Consider the following 18,906-nt stretch of genomic DNA (forward strand, 5'->3'; position numbering starts at 1 on the left):
ATTCAAACAGAAGGTTTTTTGTTTGTTTTTTAACCCAAGGATATGGTTTTTTACTGATTTTTTTTTTTTTCAAAAGAGGGGGAGGGAGAGAGAAGAAGAGAGGGAGGAACATTGATGTATGAGAAAAACATTGATATGTTGCCTCCTATACTTGCCAAGTATTGATCCCACAATCTAGGTATATGCTCTGACCAGGAATTGAACTGGTAACTTTTCAGTGCACAGGCTGACTCTCCAACCAACTGAGCCACATGGCCAGGGCCAGGTAGAAGTTTTGACAAAGAGGGAAGATTGGAATCATAGGGCCCTGAATTAGAGGATCCTTGTTAGTAAGAGTACCAGTGATTCTTGGAAGATTGTTTTAGAAAGGAGGCAAAAAGACACTAAAACAAACTGCCCAGTTTAAGTTTGCCTTCTGGTTCCATTAAGACAAGACAAGCAATACTTTCTTTGAAGGATCTCTTTATTTGCTATATGTACCCCTTTGTACTGCTCGGTCTCATAGAACAATTTGCTTTTCCTGAGAGAGTGTGAAGACCTTGAGAGATTATCTCTCAAAGGAGGTTCTGAGAAATTTACAGTGAACTGAAACAGTTTTGAAACCAATACAATTTGTGTGAGTTCTCAGCATATAAAACACCCCTTTTCTAGGAGTACCCCATCTCTCTGCTCCTAGTAGGAAACCCTTCAAAGGGATATGGGTAGCTTGATATCAGAACAGAGTATGCAGAAGTTGACCTAATGTGAACTTTTATGAATCTCTCCAATTTCACATAAAAGATAAGAAAATGATGAAGAAATCCACAGAGCATAAGAATTTGGAAATCATTGTCACTAATGGCTATGATAAAGACAGCTTTGTTCAGGATGTACAGAATGATATCCATGCCAGTTCTTCCCCAAGTGGCAGAAGCACTGAAGAAGTAAAACCTGCAGATCAAAACTTGGAGCAAACTGGAAAACCTGCTGTCTGCATTCACCAAGGTATTCTCCCATATTTATTTGTTGAGTCTCTTTCCTATGAATAAGGTATTCTTTTAATAATTTCAAGATATTAGGAGCAATTTAGAATTTAAAATCTCTTATTCAATGGTATATAAGGGTTTATTTATATTATAAGGGTTTATATCTTTGAAAGATAGTGAATTAGGACCAGGGTTTTTATGTTTTTCACTGAGATTTTTAATTTGTTTTTATATAGCATTTTAAAATAAAATTTTGAATTATTTTTCAATTGATTTGAGAGAGAGACAGAAAAGTGGGGGGGGGGGGGGAGAGACAGACAGACATTGATGTCAGAGAGGAACATGGAATGGTTGCCTCCTGTACACTCCCCAATCGGGTATTGAACCCACAACCTGGGTATGTGCCCTGACCAGCAATCAAACCCACAGCCTCTTGGTGTATGGGATGATGCTCCAACCAAGCCACACTGGCCAGGGCAAATTTTGAAATTTTTACTCTTATTCCTGATGTTTCTTTTAACTTAAAACTCTGATTATAGGATACCTTTCTCCTCAATCAGCAAGGTAAGCTATACTCTTTTCATATTTTAGGGCTGTAGGGGTGAGCCTATAATATATATATGGTGAATTATTAACATTATTGCAATTCAGCCAAGTAACTAAGAAATATAATTTCTAAATGGTACAATCAAACTTGCAATAGTCATCTAACTTTAGGCTTCCTAGCTGCTATTCAGTTTTCCCTTATAAGGTTATTGAGTTCTATAAGGTTTGATCTGGGCAGTATCTTTGTATAATTCCATTGTAAAATACTTTGATATCTTTTCATATAAAAATTATCAACTAAATTTAATGTTTTGGTAAGTTAAAAGAAAAACAGTTGTGGCTTGGTAAATCAAATTTGTCTCCCAGTATGAAAATAATATAGAGCTAATCAATTTTGAAAATAGGATAAATGCATTTTTTCTTCAGTTAGAGAATAATTACTCTATCTGGGCATTTTTTCATCTTTAGATATAAATGATGATCATGTTGAAGATGTTTCAGGAATTCAGCATTTGACAAGTGATTCAGACAGTGAAGTTTACTGTGATTCCATGGAACAACTTGGCCAGGAAGAGGTAAAAATGACATTTAAAAAAAATTCTTTATTGTTGAAAATATTACATATGCCCCTACTTTTCCCCCATTAATCCCCTACAACCCACCCCTGCCTTCTGCCCCAGACCCTCACCACCCCATTATTAGTGAAAAATGACATTTTTTGATAGGTAAGTTTTCAAAGTGGTGTATCAGAATTTGGTGCATAACTTCTTTTTGTTTTTAAATATATATATTTTTTATTTATTTCAGAGAGGAAAGGAGAGGGAGAGAGACATAGAAACATTAATGATGAGAAAGAATCATAGATCAGCTGCCTTCTGCATGCCCCACACTGGGGATCGAGCCCGCAACCTAGACATGTGCCCTGACCAGGAATCAAACAGTGACCTCCTCATTCATGGATTGATGCTCAACCACTGAGCTATGTCAGCCAGGCTTGCTGCATAACTTCTGTTAATACCAGATGTACATGCTGTTCATCATTTTGAAAATGTACCTCTAAAATGTTTAAACATTTTTATTTTAAATTTTCTTTTGTGAATTAGAAAATATATTAAATTCCTGAATATTCAAAATAATTTAACTATTATATTTTATAATATTTGTAAATATTCTGAGAGGTAGGATGGGTAGGCAGACAATAAATTTATGCTAGTCCCCATGTTTGAAACATTGATTAACATTTAAGAAAACTAAATAATTTTGAAACAGATCTGTACTTGACATTGACTTTAATATGTTGAACTGAAAGTTTGAGTTGAAATTCTTTTCACATTTTAGTTAATTAAGATTCCGTATTAGAAGCTATCATTTAAAAAATAATTAAAACTACATGAATTAAAACAATTTTTTATTGATTTGAGAGAGAGAGAGACATGGATTTATTATTCCACTTATTTATGCATTCATGATTGATTCTTGTATGTGCCCTAACTAAGGATTGCAATCTTGGCGTATCGGGACGATGTTCCAACTAACTGAGCTACCTGGCCAGGGCAAAACTACATGGGTTTTTTTTTCCCTCTTTGACAACTTTTTCTGTTAATGACTAGCAGCGTTGACAGCTGTATTTATGTTTGGTTGTTTTGAATCCTACCACTATTTCCCTTCCATTGTTCTAAAAGTTCAGTGTGCCTTATAGAAAATTATTTCTCTTTTGCCTCCCTGAAGTAATGATTTTAACTTTTTCTCTTTGTATTTCCCCTTTTTAAAAATGTTATAATGTGCCCTAACCGGTTTGGCTCAGTGGATAGAGCATCAGCCTGTGGACTGAAAAGTTCCGGGTTTGATTCCGGCCAAGGGCATGTACCTTGGTTGTGGGCACTTCCCCAGTAGGAGGTGTGCAAGAGGCAGCTAATCGATGTTTCTAACTCTCTATCCCTCTCCGTTCCTCTCTGTAAAAAATCAATAAAATATATTTTTAAAAAATGTTATAATGCATCTAAATTTACCTCTTAACTTTCTCAAAAAATTAAAAAAAATATTTTTATTGATTTTGAGAGAAAGAGAGAGAGAGGGGGAAACATTAATCCATTGCCTCCCCTACCAAGGATCAAACCTGAAACCCTGGTATATGCCTGATTAGGAATTGAACCGGCAACCTTTTGGTGCACAGGATAATGCTCAACCAACTGAGCCACTCTGGCCAGACTACTTTTTTCTTTTTTTTTTCTCTTTCTTTTTTTAAAATATTGTTATTGATTTCAGAGAGAAAGGGAATGGGAGAGATAAATAGAAACATCAGTGATGAGAGAGAATCATCCATCAGCTGCCTCCTGCACGCCCCCTACTGGAGATTGAGCCTGCAACCTGGGCATGTATCCTTGACCAGAATTGAACCTAGGATCCTTCAGTCTGCAGGCCGACGCTGTATTCACTGAGCCAAACTAGCTATGGCTACTTTTTTCTTTTTAAAAAGATTTCATTGGGGAAGGTTGGTGATAAAGAACTAGATGAGATTAATCAGTAAATATTTGGTTACTAGATTCTAGGTTTGCTCCTATTCTATTTAATAAAAGCCTAATATGTTAAGTGTCCTACCATTCATTTGACCGTTCAACCAGTCACTATGATGCACACTGACCACCAAGGGGCAGATGCTCCAACCAGTAGGTTAGCTGGCTGCTGGGGTCCGGCTGACTGGGACTGAGCGAGATGGGCCGGGCACACCCTGGAGCCCTCCTGTGGTCCCTTCCCAGCCCTGATTGTGCACCGTTGGGGTCCTTCGGCCTGGCCTGTGCCATCTTGTAATCCGGGACCCCTTGGAGGATGTTGGGAGAGCCAGTTTGGGCCCAATCTCCGCAGGCCAGGCCAAGGAACCCCACTGGTGCATGAATCCGTGCACCAGGCCTCTAGTTTTCTCTATAAGTCAGTTGTTAAACTGAACTCCTTCATGGAGCTCTGCCTGATCTGGCTCCTACTTATCTTTTTGGCCTCTGTTCATACCACTCTCATGTTTGGACTTTGCTCATACCTACCCTAGCCTTCCCTCTGTTCCTCTAATAAGGCCCGCAAAATCATTTGGTCTGGCCCTGCCAAGGCATTAGGAGTGACTTATTTAAGTATTTAACCAAATATAGCAGGCTTTTTTAAAGTTGCTATTTTGTATGGCCTGCGAATGATGTTAAAAAAATCCAAGTGGCCTTTGGCAGGAAAAGGTTCCCCACCCCTGCTCTAATATGCCAACCCATCTCCCCTTCTTTCTTCCAGCACCAGCATCTTTGCATTCATTTTGCTGGAATGTAATCCACCATTCATTGCCACATACACAGAGTTTACTCTTTCACATCCTTTAAACCCTAGTGCAGATGTCCGTTCTTGAAGGGAACCTTCTTAGGTACGATGCAGCCCTACCACGTCATCCATCCTCTCTAAGAGCAGATTAATTATAAGTTGTCACCCACAATTGTTTAGGTGGATACTTTAAAAAATGTATGTAATTTCTGTGATCAATTTTGGAATCCTTAAGAATCAAGTTGTTTTTCCAAGTTCTATTTGTGAACAACTAATACCACATTTATGTTTTGCCTATTATGATTTGAAGATTTTCTTTTTCTTATTATTTTCCACTTAAAAAAGTACTTCTAAAAAATTTATAATTTCCTCTTGAATGTAGCAATTAAGCATGTTCCTAGCCCAATATACATAACAAGAGTAAACTATATTTTTTGAAATTTTGTGTACTTATTGTATTTATCATGTTGCAATAAAGCATTTAGTCTGATAATATGATATTTAGGATTTGTTTCAGAATAATTCACTGGGGATGAGCATGGGAGTCATAGGTAAAATAAAACAAGAGTGGCCCTGGCCCTAGCAGGTTTGGCTCAGTGGATAGAGCGTTGGCCTGTGGACTGGAAGGTACCGGGTTCGATTCCAGCCAAGGGCACATGCCTGGATTGCAGGCTTGATCCCCAGTAGCGGCTGGGCAGGAGGCTGCCAATCAATGATTCTCCCTCATCATTGATGTTGCTCTCTCTTCCTCCCTCTCCCTTCCTCTCTTAAATCAATAAAGAAATATATTTTTTTAAAAAAAGAGTGGCCCTGAAGTGATAATTGTTGAAACAGTGATTGGTACTCTAGTATGTTTGAAATTTTCCATAATAAAAAGTTTAAAAATAAGATTATAGTCTGTAGAATGTTTGTTTCTCATGTTGCTTCTGTAATAGTTTTCTTTTTTTCCTTCTTCCACGAGAACATTGAATTCACTTATATTCTATGTACAATTACACCATCATTATTCTTGCTCTGTAGTTCAGTTATCACTTTATAATGAGTTCCTTTTACTGTACTTTCTTTTGACTTCTAGAATAACATGAAGAGTCATTATTTATTTTGTCCTCAAAGCTTCATCTATTTTTTATCCATTGAGGTATTAGTCAATCTGCTAGTATAATTAAAATCTTTTTTATTATCTGATCTATTTTTAATTTAAACTCATTCTCTTTTGTTTGTTTGTTCATTTGTTTTTGTTAATCCTCATCTCAGGATTTTTTTTCCATTAATCTTTAGAGAGAAAGAGTGGAAGGGAGGTAAGAGGGGAAAGAGAGACAGAGACAGAGACAGAGAAACATCGATGTGAGAGACATCAATTGGGTGCCTACCGCATGTGCCCTGACCAGGGCTGGGAATGGAATCAGCAACCTAGGTATATGCCCTTGACTGGGAATCGAATCAGTGACTCTTTGGTGCACAGGCTGACATTGTAACCACTGAACAACATGGGTCAGGGCTAAGCTCACTCTTTTTAAAATATATATATTTTTATTGATTTCAGAGAGGAAGGGAGAGGGAGAGAGAGATAGAAACATCAATGATGAGAATCACTGATCGGCTGTGGTTAAGGGCAAAGGTTGAGATTTTAAAAGATCAAATTATTAGCAGTTACTACTTTGCAGAAGCTGAAAAAAAAACATGTTCTAGAACAGTGGTTCTCAACCTTCTGGCCCTTTAAATACAGTTCCTCATGTTGTGACCCAACCATAAAATTATTTTCGTTGCTACTTCATAACTGTAATGTTGCTACTGTTATGAATCGTAATGTAAATATCTGATATGCAGGATGGTCTTAGGCAACCCCTGTGAAAGGGTCGTTCGACCGCCAAAGGGGTCGCGACCCACAGATTGAGAACCGCTGTTCTAGAATAACCACTTAATGGAAGGAATAGATAATGGTTTGGAAGTACTGTTCTGAAACTGAAATTGATATTTGAAGATATGAAATATTATATATATAAATAAACAAATAAAAATAAATAAATATACATATCGATATTTCTGATATTTCAAACCAGAAAACCAATCCATACCAGTAGAACATTTGCAATTTTATCAGGTGAGTTAGATTTCTAAGATAAGAGTATAAGAGAGAGAAACATTTTAGATTTTTTTCTTTCCCCTTTCTTTTATACATTCTCCTTATCTATTAAGCAGTACTTTTCAAATTTTAATGGGGAGCTTGTGATAGTACAGATGCTTGGGCCTGAACCCCAGGTTTTCTCATTTCATAGGTCTGGGATGGGACCCACGAATTTACATTTTTAATCAGCTTTCAGTTGATGCTAATGCTGCTGGTCTGCAGACCACACTTTGAGTAGCACCTAACGCATAAGGAGCTAGAGTTCTACCAGAATGAGAGGTGTGGGTAGGGGATTGATATTTATTAGTCCCATTTCACCTTTTCCTTGCTTTCATAAAGTAAATTTGTTTTCTGCTGCACTGAGAAGATAGCAGCTCTTAGGTTGTTACTCCAACTTCACGCCTGGACACTTACGTCTTTGACTTACTGACTCTAAGCTACACCCATTCAGTCTTTGTCACCTTCCCACCTCAAGCCAATTTCTCTAAAATGTATTATTTTTTCTCTCACCTCTTTGGGAACCTTCATTTTTTATACCTTCCAGACTATTCCCAAACAATGTCCCTCTTCTGGTTCTTTTTTTTTCTCAAGCTATTATACTTCTTCCATCTTTAAAAGAAAAGACTCTCTGAACCTTCTGATGCCTTCTAAATATTGTCTTATCTCCCTCCTCCCCTTTATAGTCAGGCTTTCTGTTGGTTGTGTTCATTCATGATATTGATTCTCTTCAGATATGTATCATCATGACTTTGTTGCTAATTTTTGTTTGTTTGTTTGTTGCTAATTTGAATGGATGCTTTACATTTCCCATCTCACTTGAATATCATTAAACAATATTAGCTACTTTGTCCTTGAAAATATTTTCTTGGCTTCCATTACACCATTTTTTAAGAGCTTCTTTTTATACTGCTGAGGTCCTTTGTAACCTTCCTCTGTGAGTTTTTCTTCCTCTTGTTGACCTCTTAAATTTGGTGTTCTTCAGGCATATATTCCTAATTATTACTACCTTGGTTTTAACCATCAATCACATGCTAAATACTCTCAAAGTGATATCTCCAAGCTATATCTCTCTTCTGAATTCTAACTGCCCTATTAGACATCTTGCTTAGGAATCTCAATGTTTTTACTTATCTATAACCACACCATTGTCTCTTTTTGTCCCCTGAATCTCCTTATCCTCTATGTTTCTTTTGATGGGTTTCACAAATCATGTAGTCTTTTCCTTTCCCTTTCTCCCCACATTCAGTCTTCAAGTCCTATGGATTCTGTAATCTCAAAAGTTCTCAAATCATCCTCTATCCCACTACTATGTTATTGGTACATGCTGTCATCATTACCACACTTTGGAATTGGCTTATACTCATCTGTTCTTAAAGTTTTGTGGGGTTTTTTTTTACACAAAACAAAAGAAATTTATTATCTCATAGTTCTAGAAGTATAGGGAGGCTTGAAATCTGAAATCAAGTTAGCAGAGCTGTGCTCCTCTGAAGGCTCCAGGGGACAATCTGTTCCTTGCTTCATCCAGCTCTCCTTGCCCCAAGGCTCCCTGACTTGGGACCTCCATCTTTACATGGCCACCTCTTCCCTATGTTGTTCTTCAAGTTTTAGTTCATATCATTTCTTCCAGGAAGGCTGTCCTGACCAAGCCCAGTATGAGCTCCTGTAACAGCCTTTGTATATCTTTTTCATTATACTTATCAAACTATGTTATAATAATATTCTCTCTTTTGCTAAGAGTAGAAGCCTCTTGCAGAGATTCTCTTTTTTTTTCATATTTGTCCTTACTGTTTAGCATAGTAACTAGGCTAAAGTAGACATTTAAATGTTTCTTGGATGAGTGAGTAACTCATGAGAACAATTTATTGCCATAATTTCTCAATTCTTTGTTCATGGATGATTCATTTCTATCCCATTTTTTCCCTACATATAGGAGGCAGAATATGAATTGAAGAATTTTATTTTATTTTTTTAAAATATATTCACATTTTATTTTTTATTTATTTTATTTTATTTTTTTATTGCTTAAAGTAATACAAAGGGTATTACATATGTGTCCATTTTTCCCCCCCGCCCTAGACAGTCACCTAGCCTCCCCTATCCCCCAGTGTCTTATGTACTTTCATAATAACATGAAATTTTTAAAAATAAAAACAGTAATCTATTAACAAGAAAACTTTGTGGTATATAATTTGTGTTTGTAGCTTTTTAATTAAGTCTTGTTTTAAATTTGTAGTCTTTAGATAGCTTTACATCAAACAATGGACCATATCGATATTACTTGGGTGGTGATCCCAATAAGCCCTTGGAAAATTCTGGTTTTCCTGAAGATGTTCAAATTTCTCCTGGAAATGGCAACATTGGGGAGATGCAGGTGGCAGCAGTCGAAGGAAAAGGTGAAGTAAAGCATGGAGGAGAAGATGGCAGAAGTAACAGTGGAGCGCCACACCCTGAGAAACGGGGTGGAGAAAATGAGGAATTCTCTAATGTCAGAAGAGGGAGAGGTGTGTATTCTTTCTTTCTTTCTTTCTTTTCTTTCTTTCTTTTTTTTTTGCTGTCTTTATAACCTAATTAGCAAAATGGTAGGTTCTAGATTGGAAAAACATTACAACTATCACTTTATAAAGGCAGTGTTAAAAGTTATCTGTACATAACATCTGACCATTTTTTAAAATTTCTAGTTCTCTCCTTCTATTCCGCAAGGCATAGTGGTGTTTTCTCTAAAAAATATGGGGAGGGGCATTTCTATATTTATATCTTTTATGCAATTTTTTGAGGCAGCCAACTTTCACTCCCTGAGTAGTCACTTAGCAGTTCCTCCAACTGTGCTGATGCTTATTTTACTTACTTTTGATAAAAATTAAAATTCTTAAGAAAAAAAAAATTAAAATTCTTTGTCTTTTTTACATTTTTTCACTTAAGTCAAAAGATATCATTTAACGTTGACAACTCAGATACATAAAATGTTACAACAAATAAAATAATATTTAACAGTAAAAAAGTAAGCATTAAGAATAATAATGTGGCCCTGGCTGGCTTGGCTCAGTGGATAAAGCATCGGCCTGTGGACTGAAGGGTCCCAGGTTAGATTCTGGTTAGGGGCACATGCCTGGGTTGTGGGCTCAGTCCCCGGTCGGGGGTGTGCAGGAGGCAGCCCATCGGTGATTCCCTCTCTTTTTTTTTTTTTTTTTTAATTAAAATACATTTTATTGATTTTTTACAGAGAGGAAGGGAGAGGGATAGAGAGCCAGAAACATCGATGAGAGAGAAACATCGATCAGCTGCCTCCTGCACGCCCCTCACTGGGGATGTGCCCGCAACCAAGGTACATGCCCTTGACCGGAATCGAACCTGGGACCTTTCAGTCCACAGGCCGACGCTCTATCCACTGAGCCAAACCGGTTCTGGCGGTGATTCCCTCTTGTCATTGATGTTTCTATCTCTCTCTCCTTCTCCCTTCCTCTCTGAACTCCATAAAGAAATATATATTTAAAAAAAAGAAAAAAGAATAATATTGTGATGAGGTAATAGAGAGTTGAATGGGGAAGAAAAGAAAATAATTGTTCATAGTAAGGAATGAATAGGTATTGTCAAAAAAAAAAAAAAGAATTAATGTAAAGACAAATGCCATGTTATCTCACTTATGTGGAATTTAAAAAACAAACAAACAAAAACAAGCTCATAAATACAGAGAACAAATTGCAGATTGGTGGTTCCCAGAGGTGGAAAGAGGGCAAAATGGGTGAAGGTAGTTGAAAGGTACAAACTTTTAGTTATAAAATAAATAAATCATGGGGATATAATATACAACGTGACTACAGTTAAATGACTCTATATTATATATTTGAAAATTACTAAGAGAATAGATCTTAAAAGTTCTTATCACAAGAAAACAAATCTGTAACTACATATGGTGACGGATGTTAACTAGACTTATTGTGGTTATCATTTCGCAATATATCCAAATACCAAATCATTATGTTGTACACCTAAAATAAAAGGAAAATCCCTGTTTAATTTTATGAGATCATAAAACATTAAAGGATTATCTGTGAATTTGGTTGAAAAAAACCTACATAAAACAAATTAAGACATGGTTTTGTGAATACTGCTGCTTTAGGGTTCCAGGATGCTGAAGGGCAATGAGGTAGATAATTTTCGGTTTATTGTGGAAAACAAAACAAGCAGCCCTAGCCGGTGTGGCTCAGTGGATACAGCATCGGCCTGCAGACTCAAGGGTCCCAGGTTCGATTCTGGTCAAGGGCATGTACGTTGGTTGCGGGCACATACCCAGTAGGGGGTGTGCAGGAGGCAGCTGATCGATGTTTCTCTCTCATTGATGTTTCTAACTCTCTATCCCTCTCCCTTCCTCTCTGTAAAAAATCAATAAAATATATTAAAAACAAAAAAACAAAAAACAAGCAAAACTTACCCATTATATTAGCAAATGTAAAAACTTAAAGTATTTCATTTCTGCAAAGGTAGGGTACCATGGTGGTACCTTTTATACATTGCAGTACAGAACATCTCAGCCTTTCTAAAAAATAGCTTGGCAACACTCGTGAGGAACCTCCACAGAGTTGTTAACCCTTGACCCAGTAATTCTTCTTCAGATCTTTCTGTCCTAAAAAAATCAGTAGAAATCTAGACAAGAATTTATATACAAAGACATTTATTTCAATGTTATTTGTAATTGCAAAAATTTGAATTGATCATACCTATCCAAAAGTAGATAATAAGATTGAATAAATTACTTCATGTCTTACTAGGGAATTTATGCAGCCATTTCAATGTTTTTGGAATAAAATTCAATGATTATAAATGTTTATAGTATTTTTTTAAAGTAGGATACAAAATCGTGTATAAGGGGTAAATTCTGTAAATATATACATAGGAAAAAATAAATGGATATATAGTAACATTTTTATAGTAATGAGATTTTAATATTTATAAAATTGTAATGGAATTTATAATAAAAAAAGCATTTTATTTTTATATTATTTTTAAAACATTTTTTGTTTTTATTTATTTTATTATTATTAATATATATATTTTTTTATTGATTTCAGAGAGGAGGAGAGGGAGAGAGAGATGGAAACATCAATGAGAATCATTGATCGGCTGCCTCTTGCATGCCCCCTATTGGGGATCAAGCATGCAGCTCTGGGTATGTGCTGTTGACTGGAATTGAACCTGGAGCACTTTAGTCCGCAAGACCATGCTCTATCCACTGAGCCAAACCAGCAAATGCCAAGAAAAGCATTTTAAATCACTTGAGAGACTTACAGTGACCAGAAAGGAAAATATAGCTATTTAATATAGTTTTTAATACTCTAAAGAAAGTCTTCAAATATTTTCAATATTGTTACTTTTAGTAAAGAATTTTTGAGAATGCACCCTGAATATGTATATATCATTTGTGAATTATATGCATTTAGTCATGTACTAGTATATTAAGTACATTATAAAACCTTAAAACAAAAATCCGAGAATAGCCGAAGCCGGTTTGGCTCAGTGGATGGAGCGTCAGCCTGTGGACTGAGAGGTCCCGGGTTCGATTCCGGTCAAGGGCATGTGCCTGGGTTGCGAGCGCATCCCTGGTGAGGGATGCGCAGGAGGCGGCTGATCGATGTTTCTCTCTCATCGATGTTTCTGACTCTCTATCTCTCTCCCTTCCTCTCTGTGAAAAATCAATAAAAATATATTTAAAAAAAAAAAAATCCAAGAATATATCAATATAAATAGAAGTGTACGTATCTATTCTTTGACCCCAGTAATTTATTTTGTGTAGTTCCTGATTGCTCCCACTCCACTTAGGAGAGTTAGATCTTAAATAATAGGAAAATGAATAAAACACACTATTTCTACTTTTACAGGAATAACTTACAACTAACCTCTTTTGCTCTCTTAAAATAGGACATAGGATGCAACATTTGAGCGAAGGAACCAAGGGTCGGCAAATGGGAAGTGGAGGTGATGGGGAACGCTGGGGTTCAGATAGAGGAACAAGAGGCAGCCTCAATGAGCAGATTGCTCTTGTGCTCATGCGACTGCAGGAGGACATGCAGAACGTCCTTCAGAGACTTCATAAACTGGAAACACTAACAGCTTCACAGGTAAGCTTCCAAGTTTATTGTCTACTTGTTGATGTTTTGAAACTGTATAATCTATATTGATCAAATTTACAGAAATCAATGTCTTTTAATGATTAAAAAATAAATAAATAGGACCTACTTTCGAAAATATTACTTCAAACTGACCCAAAAGCTAAATGCCAGTTAAAATAATAGTAAAATTTTAGTGTAAAATTAGCAGTACCATTTTGGAGGAAGGAATAGGTTGCTTGGTGGTAGAAGAATAAGAACTTTAAAAATAGTTTAATTTAAGTAACTAATAAATAGATCATACTAATGCCGGAGAGTTCATCATGAAAGACTCATTCTTTTGTAGTAAGCATTGTCCTCTATCTTGACCTCTTTTAAAAATGCTGTAGAGCCCTGACTGGTGTGGCTTAGTGGTTGAGCATTGATCTATGAACCAGGAGGTCACGGTTCAATTTCTAGTCAGGGAACTTGCCTGGGTTGTGGGCTCAATTCCTGATCCCTGGCTGGGGATGTGCAAGAAGCAGCCCATCAATGTTCCATTCTAACATCAATGTTTTGCTCTCTCTCTCTCACTCTCCTTTCCTCTCTAAAAATCAATAAAACAATAAAATCTTTTTTAAAAATGCTGTAAAGATATATTAAGTTACTGATTCTTTTTGTTGTTGTTAATCCTTACCCAAGGATATGTTTCCATTGATCTTTTTAGAGAGAGTGAGAGAGGAGAAGACAGAGAAACATCGATGTGAGAGAGACACATTGATTAGTGTGATGTTTCTCTTTCCTTGATGTTTCTATCTCTCTCTCCCTCCCTTCCACTCTCCCTAAAAATCAATGGAAGCCCTAACCAGTTTGGCTCAGTGGATAGAGCGATGGCCTGCAGACTGAAGGGTCCCAGGTTCGATTCCAGTCAAGGGCATGTACCTTAGTTGCAGGCACATCCCCAGTAGGGTGTGTGCAGGAGGCAGCTGATCGGTGTTTCTCTCTCATCGATGTTTTGAACTCTCTGGCCCTCTCCCTTCTTCTCTGTAGAAAATCAATAAAATATATTTTTTAAAAAATCAATGGAAAAAATAGCCTCTGGTGAGGATTAACAAAACAGAAAAAGAAAGAAAATTCACTCGAAAAGGAGATTCAAATGTGTGTGCCCCAAGGAGGGCTGCCCCTACCCAGGTTTTATTACTACCTCTCTACTGAAAGCTCAGTATTTCCAAAGAAACTATATGATTATGAATCTGGGCAAACTTGATACAGAAAAATAGTCACAAAAAGTAATACATTAAGAGTAGTCATTTGGACTTACTTAACAGGTCTGCTCTTAGTATTTTAACTCATGGATAATTTATTATTATTTCACATTTTAATTGTATTTTTTTAAAAAAACATTTACATTGACTTGAGAGAGAAAGGGAGCGGGAGAGAGAGAGATAGAAGCATCAACGCTAAGAGAGAATAATCGATCAGCTGCCTCCTGCATGCCCTATACTGAGGATCGAGCCCACAACTTGGGCATATGCCCTGACCAGGAATCAAACTGTCAACCTCTTGGTTGACTGATGCTCAATCAACTGTACCACACTGGCTGGATGGGGTCCTTGTCTTTTTAAAAAAAGATTCTGACAGATTAAGGACTTTCCCCCTTAAATTTTGCATAATTCATTTGTATGAATGAAAATTTGTGTAAATAGCCCAGCCAGGGCAATTCTCTGGATATTTTATTCTTTTAAGTATATTAAAAATACAATTTTAGCCCTGGCCAGTTAGTTCAGTTGATTAGAGCTAATATTTGTCCTAATATGCCAAAGTTGGGGTTCAATCTCTGGTCAGGGCATATACAAGAAGCAACCAATAAATGCATAAATAAATAGAACAACAAATCAGTGTTTCTCTCTCTTTGACAAGTATCATTGAGTTTTTTCTTTAACAATATATATGGATAAATATCATTAAAGCAAAAAATTATGCTGCTTATTATATAAGTACTAGAGGCCCTGTGCACGAAATTCTTGCATAGGTGGCGTCCCTAGGCCTGGTTGGCAATCAGGGCCAATCAGGTTCCCCGACTCCCCACCTCCCCCCTCCTCCTTCCCTCACCACCCGTGTCTGCTGCCACCCACCCCCAGTTCCCGGGAACAGGCCCTGATCAGGTCATCAGGACCTACCGGCAGGATGAGGAACTGGGAGGTTGCTGGAGGCCTGCCGGCTGTGGGGAAGGACCAACTACCACTGCAGCAGATGGGCAGCAGGCTGATTGGGGCATGCTGGCCAGGGGAGGGACGAGGGGAGGGACCCAGGAGGTTGGCTGCTGGCCCCGAGGAGGGAGCCGGCCCTTGGCCCCCCTGGGAAAGGGGCCACATCTGCCGCCACCCACCCCCGGTTCCCCGTCCCAGCCCGGGGGCCCAGCCCAATCAGGCAATCAGGGACTGCTGGCCAGGGGGAGGGACCAGGAGGTTGGCAGGCAGGCTCCACTGGCGATCGGAGCCTGCGGGCTGGGAGCAGCTCCTGCGTTGAGCGTCTGCCCCCTAGTGGTGAGTGCACGTCATAGCAACCAGTCATTCTATCCTAATGGTCGCTTAGGCTTTTATATATATCAGGGGTCCTCAAACTACGGCCCGCGAGCCACATGCGAATACAAATATTGTATTTGTTCCCGTTTTGTTTTTTTACTTAAAAATAAGGTATGTGCAGTGTGCATAGGAATTTATTCATAGTTTTTTTTTAAACTATAGTCCGGCCCTCCAGCGGTCTGAGGGACAGTGAACTGGCCCCCTGTTTAAAAAGTTTGAGGACCCCTGATATATATAGATTTCCAGTTACTTCTTAGTTGTAAGCAAGTGCCTTTGGGAATCTTCATTTGCCTTTCCAGAGCATTTGTTACTTAGAAAAAAAATTTACTTATAGTTGCATTTATTCTGATTCTGTCTTAGTATTTGTTAGTAGTTGCTGATTTGCTCACCTTGAGTTCCTTTCTAAATCATATTGACTTATGGGACCTTGGATAAATCATCAGATAACTGCGAGCTCAACTTTGTAAATCTACCCTCTATTTCTTTTTTTAAAAAACATTTTTAAAAATATATTTTATTGATTTTTGACAGAGAGGAAGGGAGAGGGATAGAGCGTTAGAAACATTGATCAGCTGCCTCCTACACACCCCCTACTGCAACCAAGGGACATGCCCTTCACCGGAATCAAACCTGGGACTCTTCAGTCCGCAGGCTGGCACTCTATCCACTGAGCCAAACCGGTTAGGACTACCTTCTCTTTCTTTCTTTTTTTTTTTTTTTTTTTTTTGTATCAGATATTAAACTGATAAGAACAGATACTACACTTGATCTTAGCCAAAAGGCCGAGAAGCGATACTTCTATTTCTTAAGCCTGGAGAAGTGCCATTAAAGTGAATTTCTTGGTTAGATATTATTATGCCTGCAAGGTACTATTACAAGAACGTTATAAAAATCTTTACCTTTTCTGGATTGTTTCCACATTTGCAACTTGAGTATACTAGAACTGTAACTTCTTTAACACCTTAATGGTCTGAAGACTTAGTGCAGCATCCAGAGAAAATTAAGTTAGTTTTACCTGTAAGGTGTAGTCATACTGGGCCACACACATTTGCCAGCAGCAGGCTCCCTCCCACCCTGGGTCTTAGCACTTGCTGTTCTCTCTGCACAGAAGTTACCCACGTAGCTTACAATTGTTCTTTGTTTAGGTCTTTGCTCAAATTTCAGCAAAGCCTTCCTGGGCCACTCCTGCTTCTAAGCTTTCCCTCCTCCAATATGTCTCATCTCCCTTCTCTGTTTTATTTTTCTTTATGACATTTATCACTACCTGACATACAGTATATTTTACTGATTTATTTGTTATTACCTGTAGCCTTCCATTAGAATATAAGCTTCATTAGGTCAGCGATTTCTGTCACTTTGCTCAATGCCCAGAATAGTGACTACTACATAATAGACACTCAGTAAATTTTTATTGAATGAATCAATGAATGATCTCATTAATCTTTATACCATTTCTCTGAAGTTATAATTAATGGAGAAACTGGAATAATAAGTTTCTAACATCTAGCCTAAAGAAACTTGTGTTTGGGATGAGCTTTGTTTCCTAAATTAGTTTCAAATTTTTCTCCTTAATATATATTTCTCATTAAAAAAAACCTGCAATATGCCCGACCACCATGGCTCAGTGGCTGAGCATCAACCTATGAACCAGGACGTCACCAGTTCGATCCTGGTCAGGGCACATGTCTGGTTTGCAGGTTCCATCCCCAGTGCAGGAGGCAGCCAATCAGTGATTCTCTCTCATTATTATTATTTTTTCTCTCTCTCTCATTATTGATATTTCTATCTGTCTCTCTCCCTTCCTCACTGAAGTAAAAAATATATTACAAAATAAGAAAAAAATAAAAACCTACAATACTCCCCCCAAAGGTAATTATGTGAGGTGTTAATTAACTTGAGTATGGTAATCATTTCCTAATGCCTCATTTATATGAGGCATGTGGCCAACTGGCTGCAAGTTTGCCATGCCTATCCTAATGTATACGTATATCAAATCTTCAAGTTGTATATTTTAAATATATATAATTTTATTTGTCAATTATACCTAAATGAAGCTGGAAAAAAGTTAAAACCTATAACACTAATAATACATTTTTCAAATCTATCAATATCTCTTTTGCTATAACTTATTATGGAGTTCCAAAACATATCTTTGGATATCATGTATGTAATCTTTACAATTTTTTATTGTTGTTAATACTCACCTGTGGATATACTTTTTCCATTGATTTTTTGGAGAGAGTGGAAGGGAGAGAGGGAGGGAGGAGGAGAGATAGAAAAAAATTGATGAGTGGGAAACATATTGCTTTCTCCCTCATGCACCCTGACCAGGGCCCAGGATCGATCCTGCAACCTAGGCACGTGCCCTTGACTGGGTGGGAATCACACCTGAGACCCTTTGGTCCATGGGCTATTCTGTTTAGCAATACTCGTCAGCGCTAATCTTTACATTTTTAATTAATGATGAAGACTGCAGTTCTCAAGTGTGTTTGTAAATTGGTAGATTGTATGGAAATTAAAGATTTCTAACCAACTGGCCAGGTAGCTCAGTTGGTTAGAACATCATTCTGATACACCAGGGTTGTGAGTTCGATCATCCATCAGGGCACTTACAAGAAACAACCAATGTATGCATAAGTGTAACAACAAATCAATATTTTTTTCTCTCTTCCCTTTCTTTCCCTCTTTCTCTCTAAAAATCAATAAATAGCCCTGGCTGCTGTGGCTCAGTTGGTTGGATGTTGTCCGGTGCACCTTAAGATTGCAGATTCGACTCCCAGTTAGGGCACGTATCCAAATTGCAGGCTTGATCCTCAGTAGGAGGCATGCAGGAGGCAGCGGATTTTTTTGCTCACATCGATACTTTCTCTCTCTCTCTCTCTCTCTCTCTCTCTCTCTCTCTCTCTCCCTTTTCCATCCTCTCTCTCTAAGTCAATAAAAATATTTTTAAAATAAAAAAATCCATAAATTCATGAGAAAAGTTGATTAGGTAATTAAATAAAAATGTAAAATAAGTAATGGTTTAGGTTAATTTAAGGTTTTTTGTTGTTGTTGCTTTAAACGTTTTTATTGATTTCAGAGAGAAAGAGAGAGGGAGAGAGAGATAGAAACATCCATGATGAAGAGAATCATCGATTGGTTGCCTCCTGTGTGCCCTCTACTGGGGATCCAGCCTGACTGGGAACCAAACTGAAACCTCCTGGTTCATAGCTCAACGGTCAGCCTACTGAGCCACACCATCTGGGCAACTTAAGATTTTGATAATTTCTAAAATTTAAAATATAAAACGTCAAAAGTATTTATTAGGCTAGTAA

At 37.6% G+C, this 18,906-nt stretch overlaps 1 protein-coding gene and 1 pseudogene across 7 annotated transcripts in view; one reads left to right on the forward strand and one right to left on the reverse strand.

The window, feature by feature from the left end:
- ACBD5 (acyl-CoA binding domain containing 5) overlaps nucleotides 1–18,906 on the forward strand; it is a 59,653-nt gene that overhangs the window by 29,666 nt on the left and 11,081 nt on the right. For all 7 annotated transcript variants that reach the window (XM_036344695.1, XM_036344705.1, XM_036344715.1 and 4 more), the window contains 4 exons: nucleotides 781–984; nucleotides 1,980–2,086; nucleotides 9,161–9,428; nucleotides 12,841–13,040. In XM_036344695.1, coding sequence (XP_036200588.1) covers nucleotides 781–984; nucleotides 1,980–2,086; nucleotides 9,161–9,428; nucleotides 12,841–13,040 — 779 coding nt within the window. The remainder of the gene's footprint in view (nucleotides 1–780; nucleotides 985–1,979; nucleotides 2,087–9,160; nucleotides 9,429–12,840; nucleotides 13,041–18,906) is intronic.
- On the reverse strand, nucleotides 16,268–16,386 carry LOC118660816 (annotated as a pseudogene).

Source organism: Myotis myotis, unplaced genomic scaffold, assembly GCF_014108235.1.
Source record: "Myotis myotis isolate mMyoMyo1 unplaced genomic scaffold, mMyoMyo1.p scaffold_m19_p_1, whole genome shotgun sequence".
NCBI lineage: Eukaryota > Metazoa > Chordata > Mammalia > Chiroptera > Vespertilionidae > Myotis > Myotis myotis.